Here is a 19,687-nt window from a genome sequence, read left to right as displayed (position 1 = left end):
TGAACAGCCACAGATTTCAGCTGGTCTCTTGGCTTTCAATGCCTTTTTACACAGATTGTTTCATTGGTAGTCCTTCATTATTTGCCTCACTCACTGGCATCTCAAGGGAAGTTTTTCAACTCTAGGATTGATGTAAGATTTCTGCAGTTTCTGACTGTTACTAATGGAAAAGTAAAGGTGCAGAGGTTTAAGGGAATTTGCCATTTTGTAGCTAAACTCTGCTTTAGTTATGAATTAATGTTGTAACTTATGTAAAAAGAAAACTTGTACAGAAACAAACTTACTCAAGGTTGATGTGGAAGTCTATCATTGAAAAGTATTTTGTAAAAAAATAAAAATCTTTCTCTTTGAAATGAAAATGATAAAGTAATGTCCTTCAGGAAGAAGATTCCAGAAACCAAGGCATATATTTTGTTGTTGCTGTTGGCAAGGGAATTCTAAACCCAGTGAGTAAAGCTTTTGAAAGTAACTTCTGTTAGGATTAATATCTTTCAACTAAATATTTGAACTCAAGTTCAAATTTTACATTTGTCTTTCTGTTACCCTTACATAATCCAAAACTCAACATAAATGTGAGAACTTTTTGTGATGTTTTGAGTTTTCACACAGCAACTTGAGAAACAATTCATACACCTTGTATACATTCAAAAATGTTGTGTTGTTCACCGGAAACTTCCGTTTTTTTAGTGGGATTTCATTTGGCCAGCTAACATATAGAAGCTCATTACAGGGAAGTAATAGGAAAATACTACATTGTCTTCAAAATGTTTTTAAAAAAAGATTCTGAAATGTGTACCTGAGGTTAGCTCAGTGAGACTGAAATCAACCTCACTCCTGTATTTTAAAATCTTTGTAAAAAAAAAACAAAAAGTGAAAACCTATGTGTATAATATTCTTTCCATGAAACAAAATTACAGACCCATTCAATAAACTAGAATATTGTTGAAAAGTCAATTTATTTCAGGAAAATAAATTCCTGAAATTTATATAATGTGAAACACATTATATAGATTCATTACACACAGAGCAATGTTTGAAAGCCATTAGTTATGTTAAATATGATAATTTTCCACTAAACGTTACTGAAACAATATTTAAAATGATAACATTACATCAGACCAATAAAAACATTTTTATTACAGAAATGTGAGCTTAATGAAAAGTATGTTTAATACCTGTTAAAGGTTGTCAGTTTTCAAAAGGTATTTGACAAATTAACCTCCTCAGAAAGTATATTCTAATTTATTAAATATGATGGTAATATATTCAAAGTAAACTATGCCCTAGTAGCAAGTATGTAAAAATGCACTTGGGAGTCAAACATTTCCCTACCACCCAGTCAGTGATGCATCATGCTTTTAATGAAAGTGGTTGTTTGCATGTTTGTGTGCTGAGCAGGTGTTGTTTCAGCCAAGTAACAGAGGCCTCTGCTTGTGCTCCTTCGCTCTTACAGAAACAGAAAATCTGATTTTCACAGACGACATGAAAAAATGAAATTACTGTCTGTAAATCCACCCTGAAACTTAGGTGCCAATTTTGAAGGCCACCAAACTGAGTTACCTTCCAATCTCAGCAGGTACCATGCACCTGCACTCTGCTTAAAGCAACTGGTGATGTCCAGACCATTACACAAACCTCCTTAGAATCTATATAAACGATGTTCCTGATGGTAAGTGTTGAATTATATAGGCAAACCTCATTAACATTGGTTTGTAAAAGTGTAACTATAAATCATCAAATATGATGTTTAAATTGGATTATTAATCAATCTCACACTATGATGGAATTTTTGAGAAATCCAATGAGATTCAGATTGTCATAGCTGGAGATGAGTCAGTTATGATTATGGCCACAGGCAGACAGGCTGTCTCCAGTAAATGTCAACAGTCAACACTTAAATGATGAGGTTAAAATGATTATGTAAAATGTCAAGTTAAGCTGGTGCTCTTTCATACCACCTATATCTGTTTCCTTGTCCACGTTAATTATACACACTCATGAAAAACATTCTGTCCTTCTGTATGTCAAACTGTTTCATATCCACTAAAGCTGCCTGAAGAGGGAGCGATTCTCCCATGCAGCTGAATAGAGTCAGGAAGCATGTGACACGTTCTGTTCACATTTACCATGATCAAGTCACAGAAGAATGCAGTCTAACAACATACTTAATGACAACTTGAAAAGTGTTTGGTTATTGACTCTGAAAATGGTAAAAGTGTTTTTGCTGACCCTCCCATTAACCTTCATCACTGTACTAAAGTTGTTGTGACTTTATTTAATGGAAAGAAGTCTAAAATCTACGACCTGAAACCGGTAAAAGCACTGAGTGAACATTTGAGATGAATACAATACACATATAATTCAAAATACAGTTAAAGCAGTACCACTTCTTATTGCAAATTGTTATCCAGGCAGTACAAGACAGTAAAAAAAAAAAAAAACAACTGAAGTCCAAACAAATCTAGAAGAAACCTCCATCACTCCTGTAATAACAACCACAACATTTAACCAGGAGTTCTTGATGCATATTATTTAGATTTTGCTGGACATCATTTATAGTCTGTTTCACACGCTGAGCCTATGAAGCCATCCAGATGGTGAAGGAGATGAGCGCGGTGAGGAGGACAGTCAGCGGCGTGACGCAGCTCAGGTACAGCATGAAGCTCACGCCGCACAGCGCCGTCAGGTAGGCGCTCATCCTGCTGAACACGATCTTACGTACCGTGGTGCAGAACTGTGCAAAACAAGAGACATGCAGATCACATGGGGTTAGTGCTAGAGAAGCAGTGGAGGTCATGCTGACTATGATTGGACATGGATTAACACTAGATGGAGCTGCTTGCATCATGAATGATTTAGGTTCATTTCACTTGAACTAACATAGGCGCACTAGGACATGTTAGAGAGTCAGATTTAAAGCATGTACGTATTGTGAAATATGAGTCCAGTGACCATGAGGACATTTGGCATCAGTCTGTATTTGAATTGGCACATGACATGGTAGGATTAATGTAAAGTCACAGAGTCAAAGCAACAAGCAGGGTGATCAGAACAAAGAAGGCCTGTTAAACAAGTTGGATAGTTTTGATTTTCTATTTCTGTGTACAGTGAGTGTCGCTCCTTCACCCTGATGTTCCTTCCCTAGGGGGTCGGGGGGGTGGGGGGGTCAATCTATGTTTTTGCATCCACCTGAATAATGTGTAGTTGCGCCACTGTCTGTGTATAAACTGGATACTTTGAAGAAAGCTTTATGATCTTCTGTTTAAATGAATTGAACTGAAATGCGAAGCTTCTTGGACTTTTTGAAAGAATATTTCTGGCAAATTAATCTCCAGAATCCAAACATAAAGACATAATGGAAGATGATTATAAACAGGATCAATTCGCACATAAACTTCATTTTTATTTTATTTTTTTGGTGAGGTAGGGACACCAAACCACATTGCCAATATAAAAAACACAAGTTAATATAAATTCCAAAATGTGTCCAAAAGATTATCTGTTTCATAAGCAGTATTTTAGTTTGACCAGTCTAAATATTGTCACCTTCCTAAAATAATGGCCTAAAAAAGAGAGAAAATAATTTCTCTCTTTTGAGAAATCTCTTTCTCAACAGAGATTTTTTTTTTTTGCCTAAATCACCTTTTGGTAATTTCTTTAAGTCAAACCCCAAATATTTACTTAAATCAAAGATTTAGTTCTAAAAGCATTGTCTTAGCTTGTTAGACTTGGCAGAAAATCTTTCCTGCCGACAGCCATTACCATCTTCAATAACTCTTTGAATAATCTAAATTGATGAGTTACAACAACATTTCATTTCCTTTTGGGATTAATAAAGTATTTTTGAATTTGAATGTAAAACTGGATGCACCTGGTATGTCTGGTAGCTGATGGCCATGCCGTATCTGCAGTACATGACATAATGTTCACAGTTGTACCACAGCAAGCTGTAGGTGACGGATCCCAGCAGCTTCTCAGCCCTTCGTGCCACCTCATCCCCATCCAGCGGAGGCTGGCTGCACACTTTGTCCATGTGGTTGATCAGGATGTCAGAGCCGTATGCAAAGTCCACCACAGAGTCCACTCTGACGCTGGCCACCTTGGTGATGACCCCCATCAACAGGCGGTTGTTTGTCACCATCTTGGCTATTGCAGATTTATCTTTAGTGATGGCAGGAAGGATGTCTGGAATGAGATGAGCCACCCGGTTGTCGCCCAGGTAAATACCAAAATGTGTGAATAACGTCCGGGGCACCTCCAGCAAGTCTCCACGCTTATACAGGGACAGGTCGTACTTGGAGTCCTCCTCCTTTTTGGAGGCTGCAAAGAAAAAGTTGAGCAGCTGATACAGGAACATGATGGCAGTGTGAAGCAAACATCCTGAAACCAAAGCATTTATTAAAGTTGAAAAAGGGGAGGAGCTAAAGTGTTCAGTGTGGTGAACACTGAACGCTGGTCAGTGTTCAGTGTCTTTGGTTTTGGAGGGTTGCAAAGTAAGGAGCTTTCACTAATCACTTTTCGGTGTGGCTGTTTCAAAACTAAAGCATTTTTTGGACGTATTAAGGTCAAAGATCCTAATGAGAAGCTGACTGTGACCCTTTAATCCTCATTTAAAAGGCTGCATACTTTTATACTTTTATCCCTTAGACCAAATAAAGATCCTTTGTTAGGGCTAGAATAGTGATATAGAACTGAAGCTTATCTTTGTTTTATTATTATTATTATTATTATTATTATTATTATTATTATTATTATTATTATTATTATTATTATTATTATTATTATTATTATTATTATTGTCCAGCCTTCTCCAAAATACAAAAGCAATTTATACAAGAATAAATAACTTTTATATTTTGAATTAATTACTATAAAATGCAGCAAGTTTAGAACTAAAATTTATCCAGTTTTTTAGACACAAGCATATATTATTGCTTTAGATGTTGGCATTTCTGCCAGTCTACAACATCCACGGAGGAATGTGGCTGGCAGAGATGCAGGAGGGTAAAAGTTTATTTTCAAATGAAAGAACAAACTTGAAGCCTGATTTCCTCTGGTGAGTGAGAAAACAATCTGCCGTCTGCTTCAGAGGATCTGCTCCAGTACTCCTCTCTGATGAAGTGAAGCTGGAACCACACACACATTCCTGCACACAGCTGTGAGGGTGTGACATTTCTCTGTAATACATATTCATTTTGTGTGGTATGAGTCAAATTGGTGTACAGTATATTGATGTTTGTAAGGTGATAATAAGAATGTTTTACAAACCGTCTCTGTTTGCTGGTTGTACAGTTATTGGCAGCTATTTCATGGGAGACTTTGAGAGTATGATCATCTATCATCCACCAAAGGAGAAGTCTGCGTCTTATTCTACTTTTTATGAACTGTGTGACGCTGGAAGAGCTCTGGTGGAGCCAGCTGCACACTGTCAAAAAACAGAAACAAAAACAAAACAAACAAAAAAAACAATCCAATCATCTTTGCTGTTTTCATCAGTAGTAAAATCTGGTTGTTGATCATGTGACTCGTGATGAGTTTCCATTGCAGTTTTGCAATATCCATCTATTTTGACAATCAAGAAACCGTATCAAAATAGCACAACAACTTTTTATCAAAAACTTTGAGTTTTTTCGAAATTGGTGAGTTTCCATTAATCAAATTTATATTCATAATTTCAGTTTGTGTAATACTGCCTTTCCATTGTCTGACTAGTAATGTGCTGGTTATGTAGAAGAAGGAAAAGCTGCACATGCAATATGAAACATGAAGCAGACCCGTACTGCAACTTTTAATGTTGGACAGTATGAACCTGTTAGGAGTTTGTTCATCGAGGTGGACTGGAGGATTCTGCTGAATAGCACATTTGGACAGTCTCCTGTAAAAGATAATTATTATAATCATTGGTTGTGTATTTCCTAGGCTGTCTTCTCCTTTTCTCTGGCTCTGCTCACCCACCTGCTTCAAATCATCTCGTCAAGCATCAACTTTAAAGAAGGGCAAGCTTTTCCAATGTGATTGTAGGATCTCAGTTGCTGTGGTCCTTGTCTTTTACTCATAGACCTGTACGGTACAGCAGGACCATGTCAGGGGGGCTTCTGTCACATCTTTTCTGATGTAGATGCGGCATTATAACAGCAACCTTCAACTTACTAAAAGGATCTTTTGAAAATTTTTCTTTATGTTGTTTGTTCTTGACTTTTGCAGAAGCTCTCTTTATCTTCCCTCTCTGTCCTTCTTTAAGGTCAGATTAGAATGTGACCAGACTGAAAAAAAGGCCGTGTTTTAAAAGAGGACTGAAAGCTGAAAGAAAATCATAAAATATGCTAGTTGTAATTTCTTTCTTTGTAAAGAAGTGTTCAGCCTCCGTGCATATCTAATGACTATTTCAGGTCACTAGAAGTGAAAATCTGGGAAAAACAAACCTTAAAAGACTAGCAGCTGAAACTGCAGCAAAATATTGCCTAATTACTTTGTTGTAGAATTTCGATGTAATGATTATCAGACCTTTAAGATGATCAGCATCTAGACAGTGACTCAGGAGGAGATTGTGGATGTACATCTTTTTAATCTGGTCCTTCTTCCCAGACAAACTAAAGCATGACACTTCTGTTAATCCTGCAGGATTCAATTTCATGCTCATTGTTTTGTGTTTTGAGAAACACTGCTGCCTTTCTGAGGAGATCTTTGAAGCATACTGTGTGCTGACCTACATTTTATTAAATACTTTCAAACAGGATAAATAATTGCAAGAACTTGACTTCAGAGAGTTGCCTTTTCAATCTATGACAAAGTCAGTTTGACCCACAAAGCATGCCTTACTTTTGAGGAACTGTGTGGGTGGGTGGGGGAATAACAAGTAGGTCTATATAACATTGTAGAGCCTTTTATAAGATATAACATTAATAAATTACAGACAAATAGCAGGCAGGTTATTCTGTTTATTTAGGTGTGCCAACAATTCTAAAACAAACAAAAACCTTCAATAAATGTGTCTATTGTTGGACTCTAATGGTTGTGCTGGACCTTCAGATGTTTCCTTTGGATGTTTTTCAGGTTGGTTCCTTTAAACTTGAGGATAAATAAGCAGTTGGAATGAGGGTTTTCCACCATGTAAGTCATAACATCAATTAGGAATCTGTTTAATTATTGGTGCAGAAAAATCTGCCAATGTAAGACAGACATAGAACAAATATGTTCTAATTGTGTTTAAATGCATATTATTACAGTGTCCAGAGGTAAACATGTATACACATGTTATGTGCTTCGGGCACATTATGATTTTTGTCTATTTCTTTTCTTTGTTTTCTTATAGACTTTAGTTGAATGACCTTTTGTTAATATATTTTGGAGTTTGGATAATTTCTTATTTTTGATCATTTGATTAAGTTAATTTGTGGCACTGTTGGTCCGCCTATAAATAGGCTGGGTTTCGGCATGTTGAGGCCTCCGCCTTTCCACTCGCTTCCGCTCATTCCACCACCACCAGTGACGCGTCTTGGCGCGGTGCGCGCACGTCCAGTTGCTCTGGACCACAGGTGACGTTTTCAGCCTGCCATGCGGTATTTCTGTTAGCCTTTGTTTGTTTGCTTTTTCATTGTGATTTTGGCCTGGTGGGACCAGTTGTCCTGGTTTCGATCTTTCTTTTGCATTAGGTTCTTTTTTTGCTTTAGTCTGGTACTAGTAGGGGCTTCGACGGCCCTGTATAGGGTTGGCCCCCTGCTGTACCGTTTTGTTCTGTTTGATCGGCTCACCAGGTTCAACTTTCTGTTAATACTTTTGGGGTTTTGTTTTTTTCTTTTTTTGGGACACGGGAAACTGAGGGTATTTAACTCTCTTTTTCTTCACAGAAAATCAGAAGCAGCTGAACCAAAAAAAAAAACAAAGTTCAAGAGAGTTTAAGAATAAAATATTTTGTTGAACCCTCATCCTTGTCTCGTGTCCTCAAGTATGTTGTGCCCTTAGTGGACATAACACAGAAAGTAAGAAATGTGCATGTTGTGACATTTGGGTGCATACAATCCCGGTTTCTGCACAGGCCAACCAAACTCCTCCACACTCATCTATGTTTTTCTGGATCTTGCTTCATTCACTAACAAAGTCATGTTGAAACAGGAAGGGGCAACACAAGACTGTCCCCACAAGGTTGGGAGCATGAATTTAACCAAAATGTCTCATTAGACTGAAGCATTAAGAGTTTCATTTGACTGGAACTGGGGAGATGAGCGCAACTCCTGAAAAACTGCCCTATACCATAAACCCTTGGCACCAAGCTGTACACTTTATGTAATCCAGTCAGTAAAGTAGTGTTGTTCTAGGCAAAAGTCAAATCCAGACTTTGTTTACCAAAGAGGTAATAACATATCTTCACCTGTAGTATTCACCTTTAGCTCTGTGCTTTACACCACTGATTTGTGTTGCACTTTGTGATGTAAGGTTTGGATACAGCTGCTTGATCATGGAATATTATTACATGAGGCTGCCTTTACACTCTTATTGAGCCAACCTGAAGGCCACAGGAAATGTGTTGAGTCTCCAGAAAATTGGTGACCTCTACTCACATCATCTGCTAAATATTTAGTTGTAAGAAAAGTTTCCAACCTAACTTATTGCACAGGTGAGATCATTATCACTATTGCCATACTGCATTCATTGAGGTCATAAGAGTAACCCAAACTCTCATAACTGTAGAGACAGTCTGCATCCCAAAGTGCTGATTTTATACACCACCAGCCATAGATATAGATGGAACACTTCAAATTCATTACTTCTGCAACATTGTGTATTTGTAGCCTACAGTTACATTTTTAAACTTCTAAGACTGAAAATATTGAGTTGTATTATTATGCTTCTTCCACAAAAGGGTTTAGCCTAAGATAAAGGAAGAATGTTGTTCTTTCACAGAAACAAAAATAGTAATGAGACACCAGCTCCCAGATTACTGTTCTGCAACCAGAAGTCATATAATTAAGAAGGCAATTAAATGTTGAAACACAGCTTTTTCAATAACCTAGACGATGAATGGAAGCTTTCTTAACTGCTATTTTTTTATAACACCTGGGGAAAAATACCTGATATGAGGGATGAGTCTTCTAAGTTTTTGTGGTTGAGCATGCAGATTTGTGTCATTTTCTCCACATTGGTATTGATTGGGCACAGTGGTAATGGGCTTGATATTGATGCACAAATTGAGCCACTCATTTTCAGAGTTTTCTTAGTGAAAAAATTGGTGAATTCATTGTATATGCTGGCAGAGTGTGGTTCAGATACCACAGCCACAGGAGGGCTTTTAAATCTCTCAACCATGACAAGCAAGGCTCAGGTATTATCAATGATTTTGCTAATTTCAGAAAAGAAGGATTGTCCTGCAGTTTTCAATTGTAAGTTACACTCACCGGCCAGTTTTTTAGGTACACCTGTCCAACTGCTTATTAATGCAAATGTCGAATCAGTCAATCATGTGGCAGAAACTCAATGCATTTAGGCATGTAGACATGGCCAACACGATCTGCTGCAGTTCAAAGAGAACATCAGAATGAGGAAGAAAGGTGATTTAAGCGACTTTGAACGTGATGTGGTTGTTGGTGCCAGATGGGCTGGTCTGAGTATTTCAAAAACTGCTGATCTACTGGGATGTTCACACACAGCCATCTCTAGAGTTTACAGAAAATTATCAGAAAAAGAGAAAATATCCAGTGAGCGGCAGTTCTGTGGGTGCAAATCCCTTTCTGATGCCAGAGGTCAGAGGAGAATGGCCAGACTGGTTCAAGCTGACAGAAAATTGGACAATTGAAGACTAGAAAAACGTTGCCTGGTCTGATGAGTCTCGATTTCTGCTGTGACATTCGGATGGTAGGATCAGAATTTGGCATCAACAACATGAAAGCATGGATCTATCCTGCCTTGTATCAACGGTTCAGGTGGTGCAGGGATGTGTGAGATACCCAATTGAGCATCGTGTCAATGCCACAGCCTACCTGACTGTTGTTGCTGACCATGTCCATCACTTTATGACCACAGTGTACCCATCTTCTGATGGCTACTTCCATGACTCATGTCATAAAGGTGAATCATCTCAGACTAGTTTCTTGAGCACGACAATAATGACACTGTACTTAAATGGCCTCCACAGTCACCAGATCTCAATCTAATAGAGAACCACCAGGATGTGGTGGAACAGGAAATTCGCATCATGGATGTGCAGCCGACAAATCTGCAGCAACTGCATGATGTTATCATGTCAAAATGGACCAGACTCTCTGAGGAATGTTTTCAGTACCTTGTTGAATCTATGCCACTGAAGATTAAGGCAGTTTTAAAGGTAAAAGGGGGTCCAACCCGCTACTAGCAAGGTGTACCTAATAAAGTGGCATATTTGTGCGAAGTCTCTCTTTCTAGATGTCAGAGTGAACCTGGAGTTTGCTGCCTACCTTTGGCTTTTTGAATCTCCATCTTTTCTACTGCTACCATGAAGCATCCCCAGAGCATGATGCCACTACCACCGTGCCTCATAGTGGAGAGGCACGGTGGTAGTGCCTCTCCACTATGAGGAGAGGCACTACCACTCCTCATAGTGGTGGTGCCTCTCCACTATGAGGAGAGGCACTACCACTCCTCATAGTGGTGGTGCCTCTCCACTATGAGGAGAGGCACTACCACTCCTCATAGTGGTAGTGCCTCTCCACTATGAGAGGCACTACCACTGCATGTGGTGGTATGCAGTGTTTTCCAAATATACAGGGTCTTGTCTGACAGACAGAAATCTCCATTTTGGTCTCATTATTATATTATTATAAAGTTTATTTGATAGGGACAGACAGACATCAACATAGACAAAATGAATAAAACAGCAGTCCCATGTTTGCATCATGGTGCAATAGCAACAGCTAATTCGCAGCACTTGTCCCAAGTTGGGCTTTTAAAAAATAACTCTAAAAATTGAAGTGATAATCATTTAAAATAGCACAACTTTTGCTGCCTGCCTCATCAGACCAAAGAACTTTCTTTGACTTGACCCTATGAGTCTCCCTTGTGCCTTTTGGCAAGCTCTAGTCAAGCTTAAACAGTTGTTTTCTCATTGCCACTTACACAGAAAGTTTTGACTGGTGAAGAACCCAGGCAACATGTCTACAGAGTCTCTCATTGCTGCATGTGTTAGCCTGAATCACGCTACATTCATCTAAGTCCACTCACCATCTGTGGCCTCAAGCTGAACCCTGATGTGGTAATAAAACAAACCTTTGCCCTGTGTGCTAGGGGAGAGGGCGGGGAAGCAGTCCAGGATTTACACCCCGCCAAACGGCTCTGGATCTATAGCTCAAGCTAATAAGGATCCTACAAAAGCTCTTTGGGTTTAATTTCTGGTCACACTCAATAAAAACTGTGGAGACTTTGTTTTTTAGAAAAAACAAATCTGTTATTTATGGACAGATTCTACTCAATAGCTTCCAAGAATAACTGTTTCCTGATTTATTGGATAAAGATTTTGGAATTAGAGGAAACTGACACCTTTTTCAATTTTTTTATACTGTATTTTGCTTTTTGCTCTGCCACTGGGTATGCTCCAATAATATATTGTGATCTTTGACATGCTGTCCAGAAGAAATGTCTATGACTGGACAGCAATGGGAGAATGAGAGAGACATTTCCCAACTGTCATTTCCACACTAACAGGGAAGTTCAGGGAAAGTTCAGCACTGTTTCAGTTTATGGGCCTGGCAGTTCAGTTTGATGTCAGATGATTTTATATCCATCCTGGTTACGCATAATAAAAGAAGGTAACTTAAGGTAACACTTATCAATTAATGTCAACACAGAGCCCACAGGTGACATCTTATTAAGCTTTGTGAAGTCGCACATATCCTCACTGTTTGATTTGATCTCATAAAAAGATGTGTATTTTACCAAGAGGTGACTGGAAGAATTACAGCGGAATGACCCTTTAGCTTTAGCAAAATAAAATCTTGTTGAAACTTTGCAGCATATGAAGTGGTGGAAGAAAGAGGTCAGTATACGTTAGAATAAGTGAGGAATAAAATAAGGTGCAAACATTGAAGCAGTGCAGACTCACTCTAACATGTGGAAAGGATTTACAACATGTGCAACTGTCCTGTAAAATAAGTTTCCCAGCCACGCTGCTGCATGTGGTGAAGCCTCCTACAGATAAACCTCAAGACACAAGTGTGCTTATGTAATGCTGACAAATATTTGTCACAACCTTGCAAAGTTCTCCAGCAAAGCAAAAAAGAAAATTGCCGGTGGTCAGGAACATTCTTGCTTTTCAAATACCTGGAAAACTGGAATCAAGGACCAGAAATGTAGACTTTAAGTGAACATATTACATACCATTAGAAGGTCATGTTATATGGAATGGACTAATTATACAACAAACAACTTCCATGATTTAAAAACAAAACAACTAAGTGCACAAGTTAGAATTTATTTTTTATTTACTTAAATTCACACAGGGTCAAAATTGTGCATATAAACATAAATCTCAACTAATATTGGTTAAAAGTCTTCTATCATGTTCCCTCTCTACTACTTGCCTTTGGGAAGGCCATTCCAGAACATGAATGGAATCCAGTCCGTTATTCTTGTCATTATTTTTCTATTAGAACGTCCAGCTGTGTCCAAGTTGTTGTTTTGAAGTGAAGTGAAAGAATTTGGTGTTAGTTTTCACCTCTTGACCAACGGAAGAAAGTAACATTATACTTGTTGAGCAATATTTATAATATGAAGACTAACCAAACATTTGGTCAGTGGCTTCCCAGCTGCCTAATAATCAAGCCAATCATTCAGCTTCTTGGTGCAGAAAAGCAGGAATACCTGCAGATTGCTAGATGGAAATCTGCTGTAATCCTGTAGAGCATGTTCTAAACATCCCCTGAACAAGCACCAACGTTCAATAACCACCCAAGCAGTGACGTATGTTTCTTGTGATGAAGTTACATAATCTAAAATTGATATCGTTACAGGATTGCCAGCATGTTTGTCGACGATCAGTAGAGTTAAGTACACAGCAAGAATATTGTGTGTTCTTATAAAGAAGCTCTAATGCATCCGGACTTCATCAGTATGCTTTTACAAAGACATGTTTGGTAATCTCTTTACAGATCAGGTAGTTGAACTGCTTGACTTGAGGCTGGGAAAACCCCCCCAACATGGTTGGAGCGTTCTGAAACAGCCTGACTTTCATCTCAGCTGTAATCTCATTGTGAAATGGATGGGAAGCACCAAAAGAACCACCACCACAATGCATCACAACGCTCTGATGCATTGTGGTTTATCTGGTATCAGATTGTTTATTTGAGGTTTTGGAGAGTAGTGTTGAGACACTTTGTTGTGAGATCTCCAAAACAATATTTACTTCCCTTTCAGTTGTGCAAGTTTTCTCGGCGCTGTATGTGTCAAAACTAATGTCCATCTTATATTGCTCTTTTACTCCCACTAGTGGTTATAATATTTTAGAGCAGGAAACCTTTCAAAAAGTGCCCAGACAAAACATGCTTCCATTCCTGAGAAACTCCAAAAACATCCTCCTTTTTTCTGTACTTAAAGTTTATTATGTAAAGATTAAAGGGAAAAAGAAAAGGAAATCTATATTCAAATGGGAAGATGATGTAATAATCATTTGGCTTATAGGTCTCAGTTTCTGGAGCTCAATGGTGACTTCCAGATTAAAGAAGACGTATATAAATGAGAATAAATTAAACTTTTTTTGTTGTTTTTTTTTATTGTAACTGCAAATCAACACAGCATTGTTCAGACTGATCAGCTTTTTGTTAAGAGGAAACCTTTTTCCCAGAATGACTGAGCAGTCATTTGTCCACAAAAAGAGATCACTGGATAGTTTGAGAATTTAAGAAAAAAACATGAGAAATAAATTTTGTTTTCTTTTCCAAATCACAAATCAACTGTACCTCTGATTGAGATTTTTTACTTTTAATTTTTTAAATCACCATTGTTAAAATGAAAATTGAGAAGTAGTTCCATTTGTTGAATGAGTTTATGAAAGATTGGAACGATGTTCTTTTGCAAGTGGTAAAACCATGACAATTAGTGGAATGTTAAAAACAGTAGCTAATATCATCAATTTATATGTCTTAATTAGAAAATTCCATCCATCCATCCATCCATCCATCCATCCATCCATCCATCCATCCATCCATCCATCCATCCATCTACATCCATCCATCCATCTACATCCATCCATCCATCTACATCCATCCATCCATCCATCCATCCATCCATCCATCTGTTTGGCTAAATATAATATATTCCATAAAGTTGGGCTGGAATTCAAATTTTACACTTCTACACTCTTGGTCCTATAACATGGCTTGTTCTGTTTTTTTTTTAAGATATGACATTGTGGTGAACTATCATTGATTACTTATATAAATAATGAGTCAACAGAAGGGGTACAATGTGTTACAAACTTAACAGGGGAATGATGAGTATGACAGGCAGCTGAAATTAATCCAGAGTAAAAATGTGAGTCATCGTTCTCCTGCTCTGTGTTCATCAGCAGACACTGGCAGAAAGCGGGTGAACTCCATGTTCTTCCTGACAGCCGCTGTCAGTCAGGCAGCGTCACGTCTCGGAATTGGCAGCTGTCAGACGTTTGAGTCACAGTTTGAGAACAACAAAGTGAGTGGGATGTGTGTACACGATCAAAGGCTGAACAGAGGACCTTGTTCAGATAAATATCCCAGACTATTGAGCAGTTCTTCACTTCCCCAGGACACCAAAACACACAACTGGTGGCCAGTTCAACATGGCTCTGCCACTCTTCACCACAGCAGGAGTTATTTTCCTACTTTTCTCCACCTCATCAGCTGTAAGTCTGGAATCTTATGTGGATCTATTTTCTTGCTACCACAAATAATTAGCTATGAATAAAAAATATCTATAATTAAATTTGTTTTTATGTGCAGCAAATCAGAGGAGATAACCTTGCAACATGCAACATGAACGACGGCTTTGTAAGTATGATGCAGTTTCTCAGTGATGCATGCTGCAGTCTCACTTGTTTTATCTGAGCATAATTTTCCACAATTGCTGTGTATGAACAGGGAAAGTACTGCCCTACTACATGTGGAGTTGCTGATTACATGTTCAGATATTTGCCAGGCGTAAGTGAAGACCTGACTTCAATGCAACATCAACTGGAGCTAATCGCCAATTTAACCGATGGGGCTGATGAAAAAATTACATACATGAAAGACTCGACAACTTCAGCGCAAAAGTCTTCCCAGCCTGGTAACATCCATTTTTATTTCGGTCACAGTTTGTCATATCATTAAATACTCACGTGTTATGATTGAGTTCCTGCTTTTATTACAGACATGGCTCAGTCTCATGCTGATTTGTGTATAATTTAAACCAGTTGAATTTTTATTTCAGATCCGTACTACAGGAAGTCCTCCAGCATGCTGGATGACGTTTTGCGATTTGAAAAGACAATACTTTCACAAGAACAACAAATGATGTAAGTGACTGATAGCATTTAATCTTTGCTTCTTATAAACAGAGTTGAAAGAAATCTTCTTACTAGTAGTTTTGCTTCAATTAACACCTTTTATATAATTTTATTCAAATTTACTCTTGTAGCTCTATTTATTTGCATCTTTAGGAAGTATTTCAATATAGAATTACTGACGTTGAATCTAAAATAAGTTATATTTCTTCCATAATTACTTTCATGTGATAAATGATACAGTTATGAATATCTACTTTTATAGGATTTCTTTTGTATTTTTTTTATTAATTTGTATTTAAAATAATTAATCCTTTTCACTTTTGGTTTCTTGTATTCATTTCCTGATTCTGTCGTACAATTTTTCACTTTCTTTGTTATGACAATTAATTATCCTTTCATTTAATCTGGCTATATTTTGCACATATAAATGACCTCAAGCAAAACCAACTCGTTACGCTTTTCTCAGTGAACTTCAGAACATAATCTCAACCAATGAGAGGAGTATGGGTGAGTTGAAGAAACTGGCCCTTCAGCTGCAGCAGAAATGCACTGAGCCCTGCAGAGACACGGTCCAAATCCAGCCTACCACAGGAACAGGTAAACACAGAAACTGGTGAGATTGAAAAAGACACTGTGACACTGCCTGACCGTTGGAACATTCCTATTTCAAAAGAAGTTTCTCAATCTGGTCTCAGCAGAACAACATTTGTCCTGATTCAGTGTTTAGATAGATGGAAAAATCGATACGCTGCTTCATAGCAAAGAGCATACGTTTACCCTGTCTAAAGCCTGTGATGAGTTTTTAACTTTGTGATTTTTGAAGCTTAAATCTCACCAAAGTTTTTTTTGTTTTGTTTTTATGGAATAATTTAGACCTGTTCACAGAGTTCTTGATGATATTTCTATTTCTTTTTATCAGACTGCCAGGATATTGCAAACAAAGGTGCCACCACCAGCGGCCTTTACTATGTGAAGCCAGCCAATGCACCGGCGCAGTTCTTAGTCTATTGTGAGATTGACAACTTCGGTCGAGGCTTCACTGTAATACAAAGGGTATGCACCCGTGGAATTGTTGTTTTAAGCTAATTTTCAGTCATTTGTGAACATTGTCTAAAATACCTTGGACAGAATTGGCATTATCAGTCCTGAGAAAAAGAGTAAAAGTCTTCACTGTTTAATATTTTGCTGATCACAGAGACGTGATGGCAGTGTGGACTTCTTCCGGGACTGGATCCAGTACAGAGAGGGCTTTGGGTATCTATCACCAGACGACACCACAGAATTTTGGCTCGGCAACGAGAAGATCCACCTGCTGACGACCAGCTCTCCCATCCCAACCGTGCTGAGAATTGAGCTTGTTGACTGGGAGGGTAACAAAAAGTACAAATGCACAACCACCCACACACTCGTGTTATGTAAGGGAGCAATGGCAAACATGACCCCTTTGAGATTTGGCAACCTCCTGAGAGCAAATTCGGTCAGTAAACTGAGTCAACAAGAAACTAAAAACAAGGCTTGTTTGTTTGCAGGTATGCCGACTACAACATGTTCCGAATCGGCTCGGAGGCTGACATGTACAGACTCACCTACGGTTACTACTTTGGTGGTGATGCCGGCGACGCCTTCGATGGCTTCGACCTTGGAGATGACCCCAGCGACAAATTCCACACGTCACACAACGGCATGCAGTTCAGTACTCACGACAAAGACAACGACAAGTACTCAGGGAACTGTGCCCAGCAGGACGGCTCCGGCTGGTGGATGAACAGATGCCACGCGGCACATCTGAATGGAAAATACTACCAGGGTAAAACCCTCTGACTGAAACCAGCTGTGATGCTGCAGCTGAAAATGCGAACTTCAACCCGCTGAGTCATTTTGACAATTAAATATTTTTTTCTGTCATTCCAGGGGGCAGGTACAGTGAAAAGGATACCGGTGAGTACGGCTTTGACAACGGAATCACTTGGCTCACATGGCACAGTCGCTGGTACTCCCTGAAAGAGACCACCATGAAGATCATTCCAGTGAGCCGCATCTCAGCGGGAGGCGGACAGCAGGCTGGGGTCAAACAGTTTGGAGGACTCGGAGATGCATAAACCAGAACGATCGTTTTGGTCTGTTTTCAACTCTTAAATTGACTCAGAATAAAAAGCCTCCAATTGTTTCTCTCTGATGTTTGCATATTTTCCTTATGTTAATATGATGTAACACAATTTCTGAGGTTAAATTTTCTTTAGTTTACGTACTTAGTATAATAGATGCTATTTTGTATAAAGTCCTTAGACAAAAATAAGAATTTTTTAAAACTATACTGTTGACAAAAGAATGTTAAAGCAAAAGCACGCACATGAAATAAATGGTTACCATTGAATTTTTCTGTTTCAATTATTTTTCTGTTTGATGTCACCATTGCAAATCAAACATTTCTCACTATTTAGATTATTAACAATCTTGTTTTTAATAAAAAAAAATAGGTATGAAATTATTCTGGTCCTTTACTGAAATAAATCAGTAAATGGCCAGTAAAAGAAAAAAAAATCTGCTATCAACACAGCTTTCATAATTCACATTTTTAATTGTTAAACAAGTTCCATTGGATAGATAGCCACTCCTTCACTGTTTACATGTGATGTATGAGGAAAGTAGTAATCATCTTCTGTTGCTTACCTTTACTTCATTCTCTCTCCATATATATCTATGATGTATATTGGCTATCACCTGTATAAAAGCAGAGTGATCTGGAACTAACAGGCCTATTCTAACTCAACAATGAGACAGAAATACATCAGCATTGTCCTTTGAGAAGACTTTTTGCTGCCTATCTGGGTTGGGAGTGTTGTTTTGCCTTTTCCAAGCTATTTTGAGTCCAACTTGTAGAGGGAGAAATATTATTCACAAATAGAGAATATTTAAGACAGTTCCCAATTTTCCAAAGAATAGACCTCCCAATATATCTACCACATGGTTAGACTATGCAATGCTCAAGGTGAATAGTAAAAAAAAAGCAACTGACACAACAATTATTCCTTAGTCAAATATCCGCTTTGGCCCAAACTGTGACTTAACACAGGACAGTAATCCCAAACACAGCAATCCCTCCACATCAGAATATTCAAACAAATAAAACAATCAGTGTGTAGCATTGATTATTGTAGAGTGTAATTCAAAAGAGAAGGACATAAAGTAGACTCAGAGGACTGAAGTGAAAAGAGTCCACGCAAAAAAAGCTGTGCTAAAAAATGTCCCTTCAATGATGTGAGACTGATCAGGTCAGAGAACACATTTGAAATAATTGCAACTAAAGATGCTTTCACAAGTTATTGAATTATATGGTGTCTTTTGTTTTTTGGCTCTAATTTTGTCATTATGCTCGAGTTTGAAAAGAGTTGATTTTTCCTTTTTTCTTTTTTTGGTGTTCAACCCAACTTACAATGTAAATTGATTCTGCGTGTGGTCTGTTTCACCACCTTGTTCTATACAAAGCCAAACATTTAACCCTGCCAAGGTTCACTATTGTGTATGATCAAAAATGCTGTCAAATAAAGATACTAATGGAAAAGAATTTCAATGAAGAAGAATTTGAATATTGAGTGCCTCCGTGTTATAATTTTGTAGTTTAATGTCCAACATTATACAGCCCTTGTCATTTGGTTCCGCTGTCAGTGAGTCAGCTGGAGTTTGGACTCTTCAAAAGGAACAAATACTGCAGGTACAAAACCAGAGTAAATAAACCATGCTACTGAGTAAACAAACACATGCTCTGACTATAAGTCAATTTATTTGGACCAACATAATGCGTTATCGCTCAAAATGGCTGCTTTTGTCAGTCAGGTTGGAATTAGGCAAACCTGGTCATGTAAATATGATCATATTCATATTATATAAGTAGATTTATATATATAATAAAGCAGCTGTAAGAATGGTAAGCATGCAGAGTAAAAATCAAGACATATAGAGTGAGTATCACCTAAATGCTCAGTGGTTTCAGAGCACCACTTTCTTTAGTTTTAGGGTTTTTTTGTTTCTGCAGTTAGGGATATTTTTAAATCACTGAGACAGTATTTAAGACTATTGCATGTCTATATGTTCTTTCATATATTTTCATAAAAATTTTAAAATATCTAAAAATAAAAAAATAAAAAACAGGGATTTATTTGTTTATTTATTTCCTAAAGTTTTTTATAGGTATAAATACAATGACTT

General features: G+C 37.9%; 2 protein-coding genes across 2 annotated transcripts; one reads left to right on the top strand and one right to left on the bottom strand.

Moving 5' to 3' along the window:
• Positions 1 to 2,255: 2,255 nt before the first annotated feature.
• LOC103461909 (lecithin retinol acyltransferase) lies at positions 2,256 to 4,384 on the bottom strand. Its single transcript, XM_008404313.2, has 2 exons — positions 3,872 to 4,384; positions 2,256 to 2,734 (listed from the first exon to the last, which is right to left on the bottom strand). The coding sequence occupies exons 1-2, from the start codon at positions 4,355 to 4,357 to the stop codon at positions 2,579 to 2,581; spliced, it is 642 nt and encodes a 213-aa protein (XP_008402535.1). The 5' UTR covers positions 4,358 to 4,384; the 3' UTR covers positions 2,256 to 2,578.
• A 10,333-nt stretch (positions 4,385 to 14,717) lies between these two features.
• On the top strand, positions 14,718 to 17,853 carry fgg (fibrinogen gamma chain). The gene is made up of 9 exons (XM_008404322.2): positions 14,718 to 14,839; positions 14,937 to 14,984; positions 15,075 to 15,261; positions 15,406 to 15,490; positions 15,948 to 16,078; positions 16,401 to 16,534; positions 16,677 to 16,861; positions 17,011 to 17,288; positions 17,393 to 17,853. Exons 1-9 carry the CDS (start codon positions 14,777 to 14,779, stop codon positions 17,578 to 17,580), a joined length of 1,299 nt encoding a protein of 432 aa, XP_008402544.1. The 5' UTR covers positions 14,718 to 14,776; the 3' UTR covers positions 17,581 to 17,853.
• The last annotated feature ends 1,834 nt before the right edge of the window (positions 17,854 to 19,687 follow it).

Source organism: Poecilia reticulata, linkage group LG1, assembly GCF_000633615.1.
Source record: "Poecilia reticulata strain Guanapo linkage group LG1, Guppy_female_1.0+MT, whole genome shotgun sequence".
NCBI lineage: Eukaryota > Metazoa > Chordata > Actinopteri > Cyprinodontiformes > Poeciliidae > Poecilia > Poecilia reticulata.
This window is presented reverse-complemented; position numbering and strand designations above follow the sequence as displayed.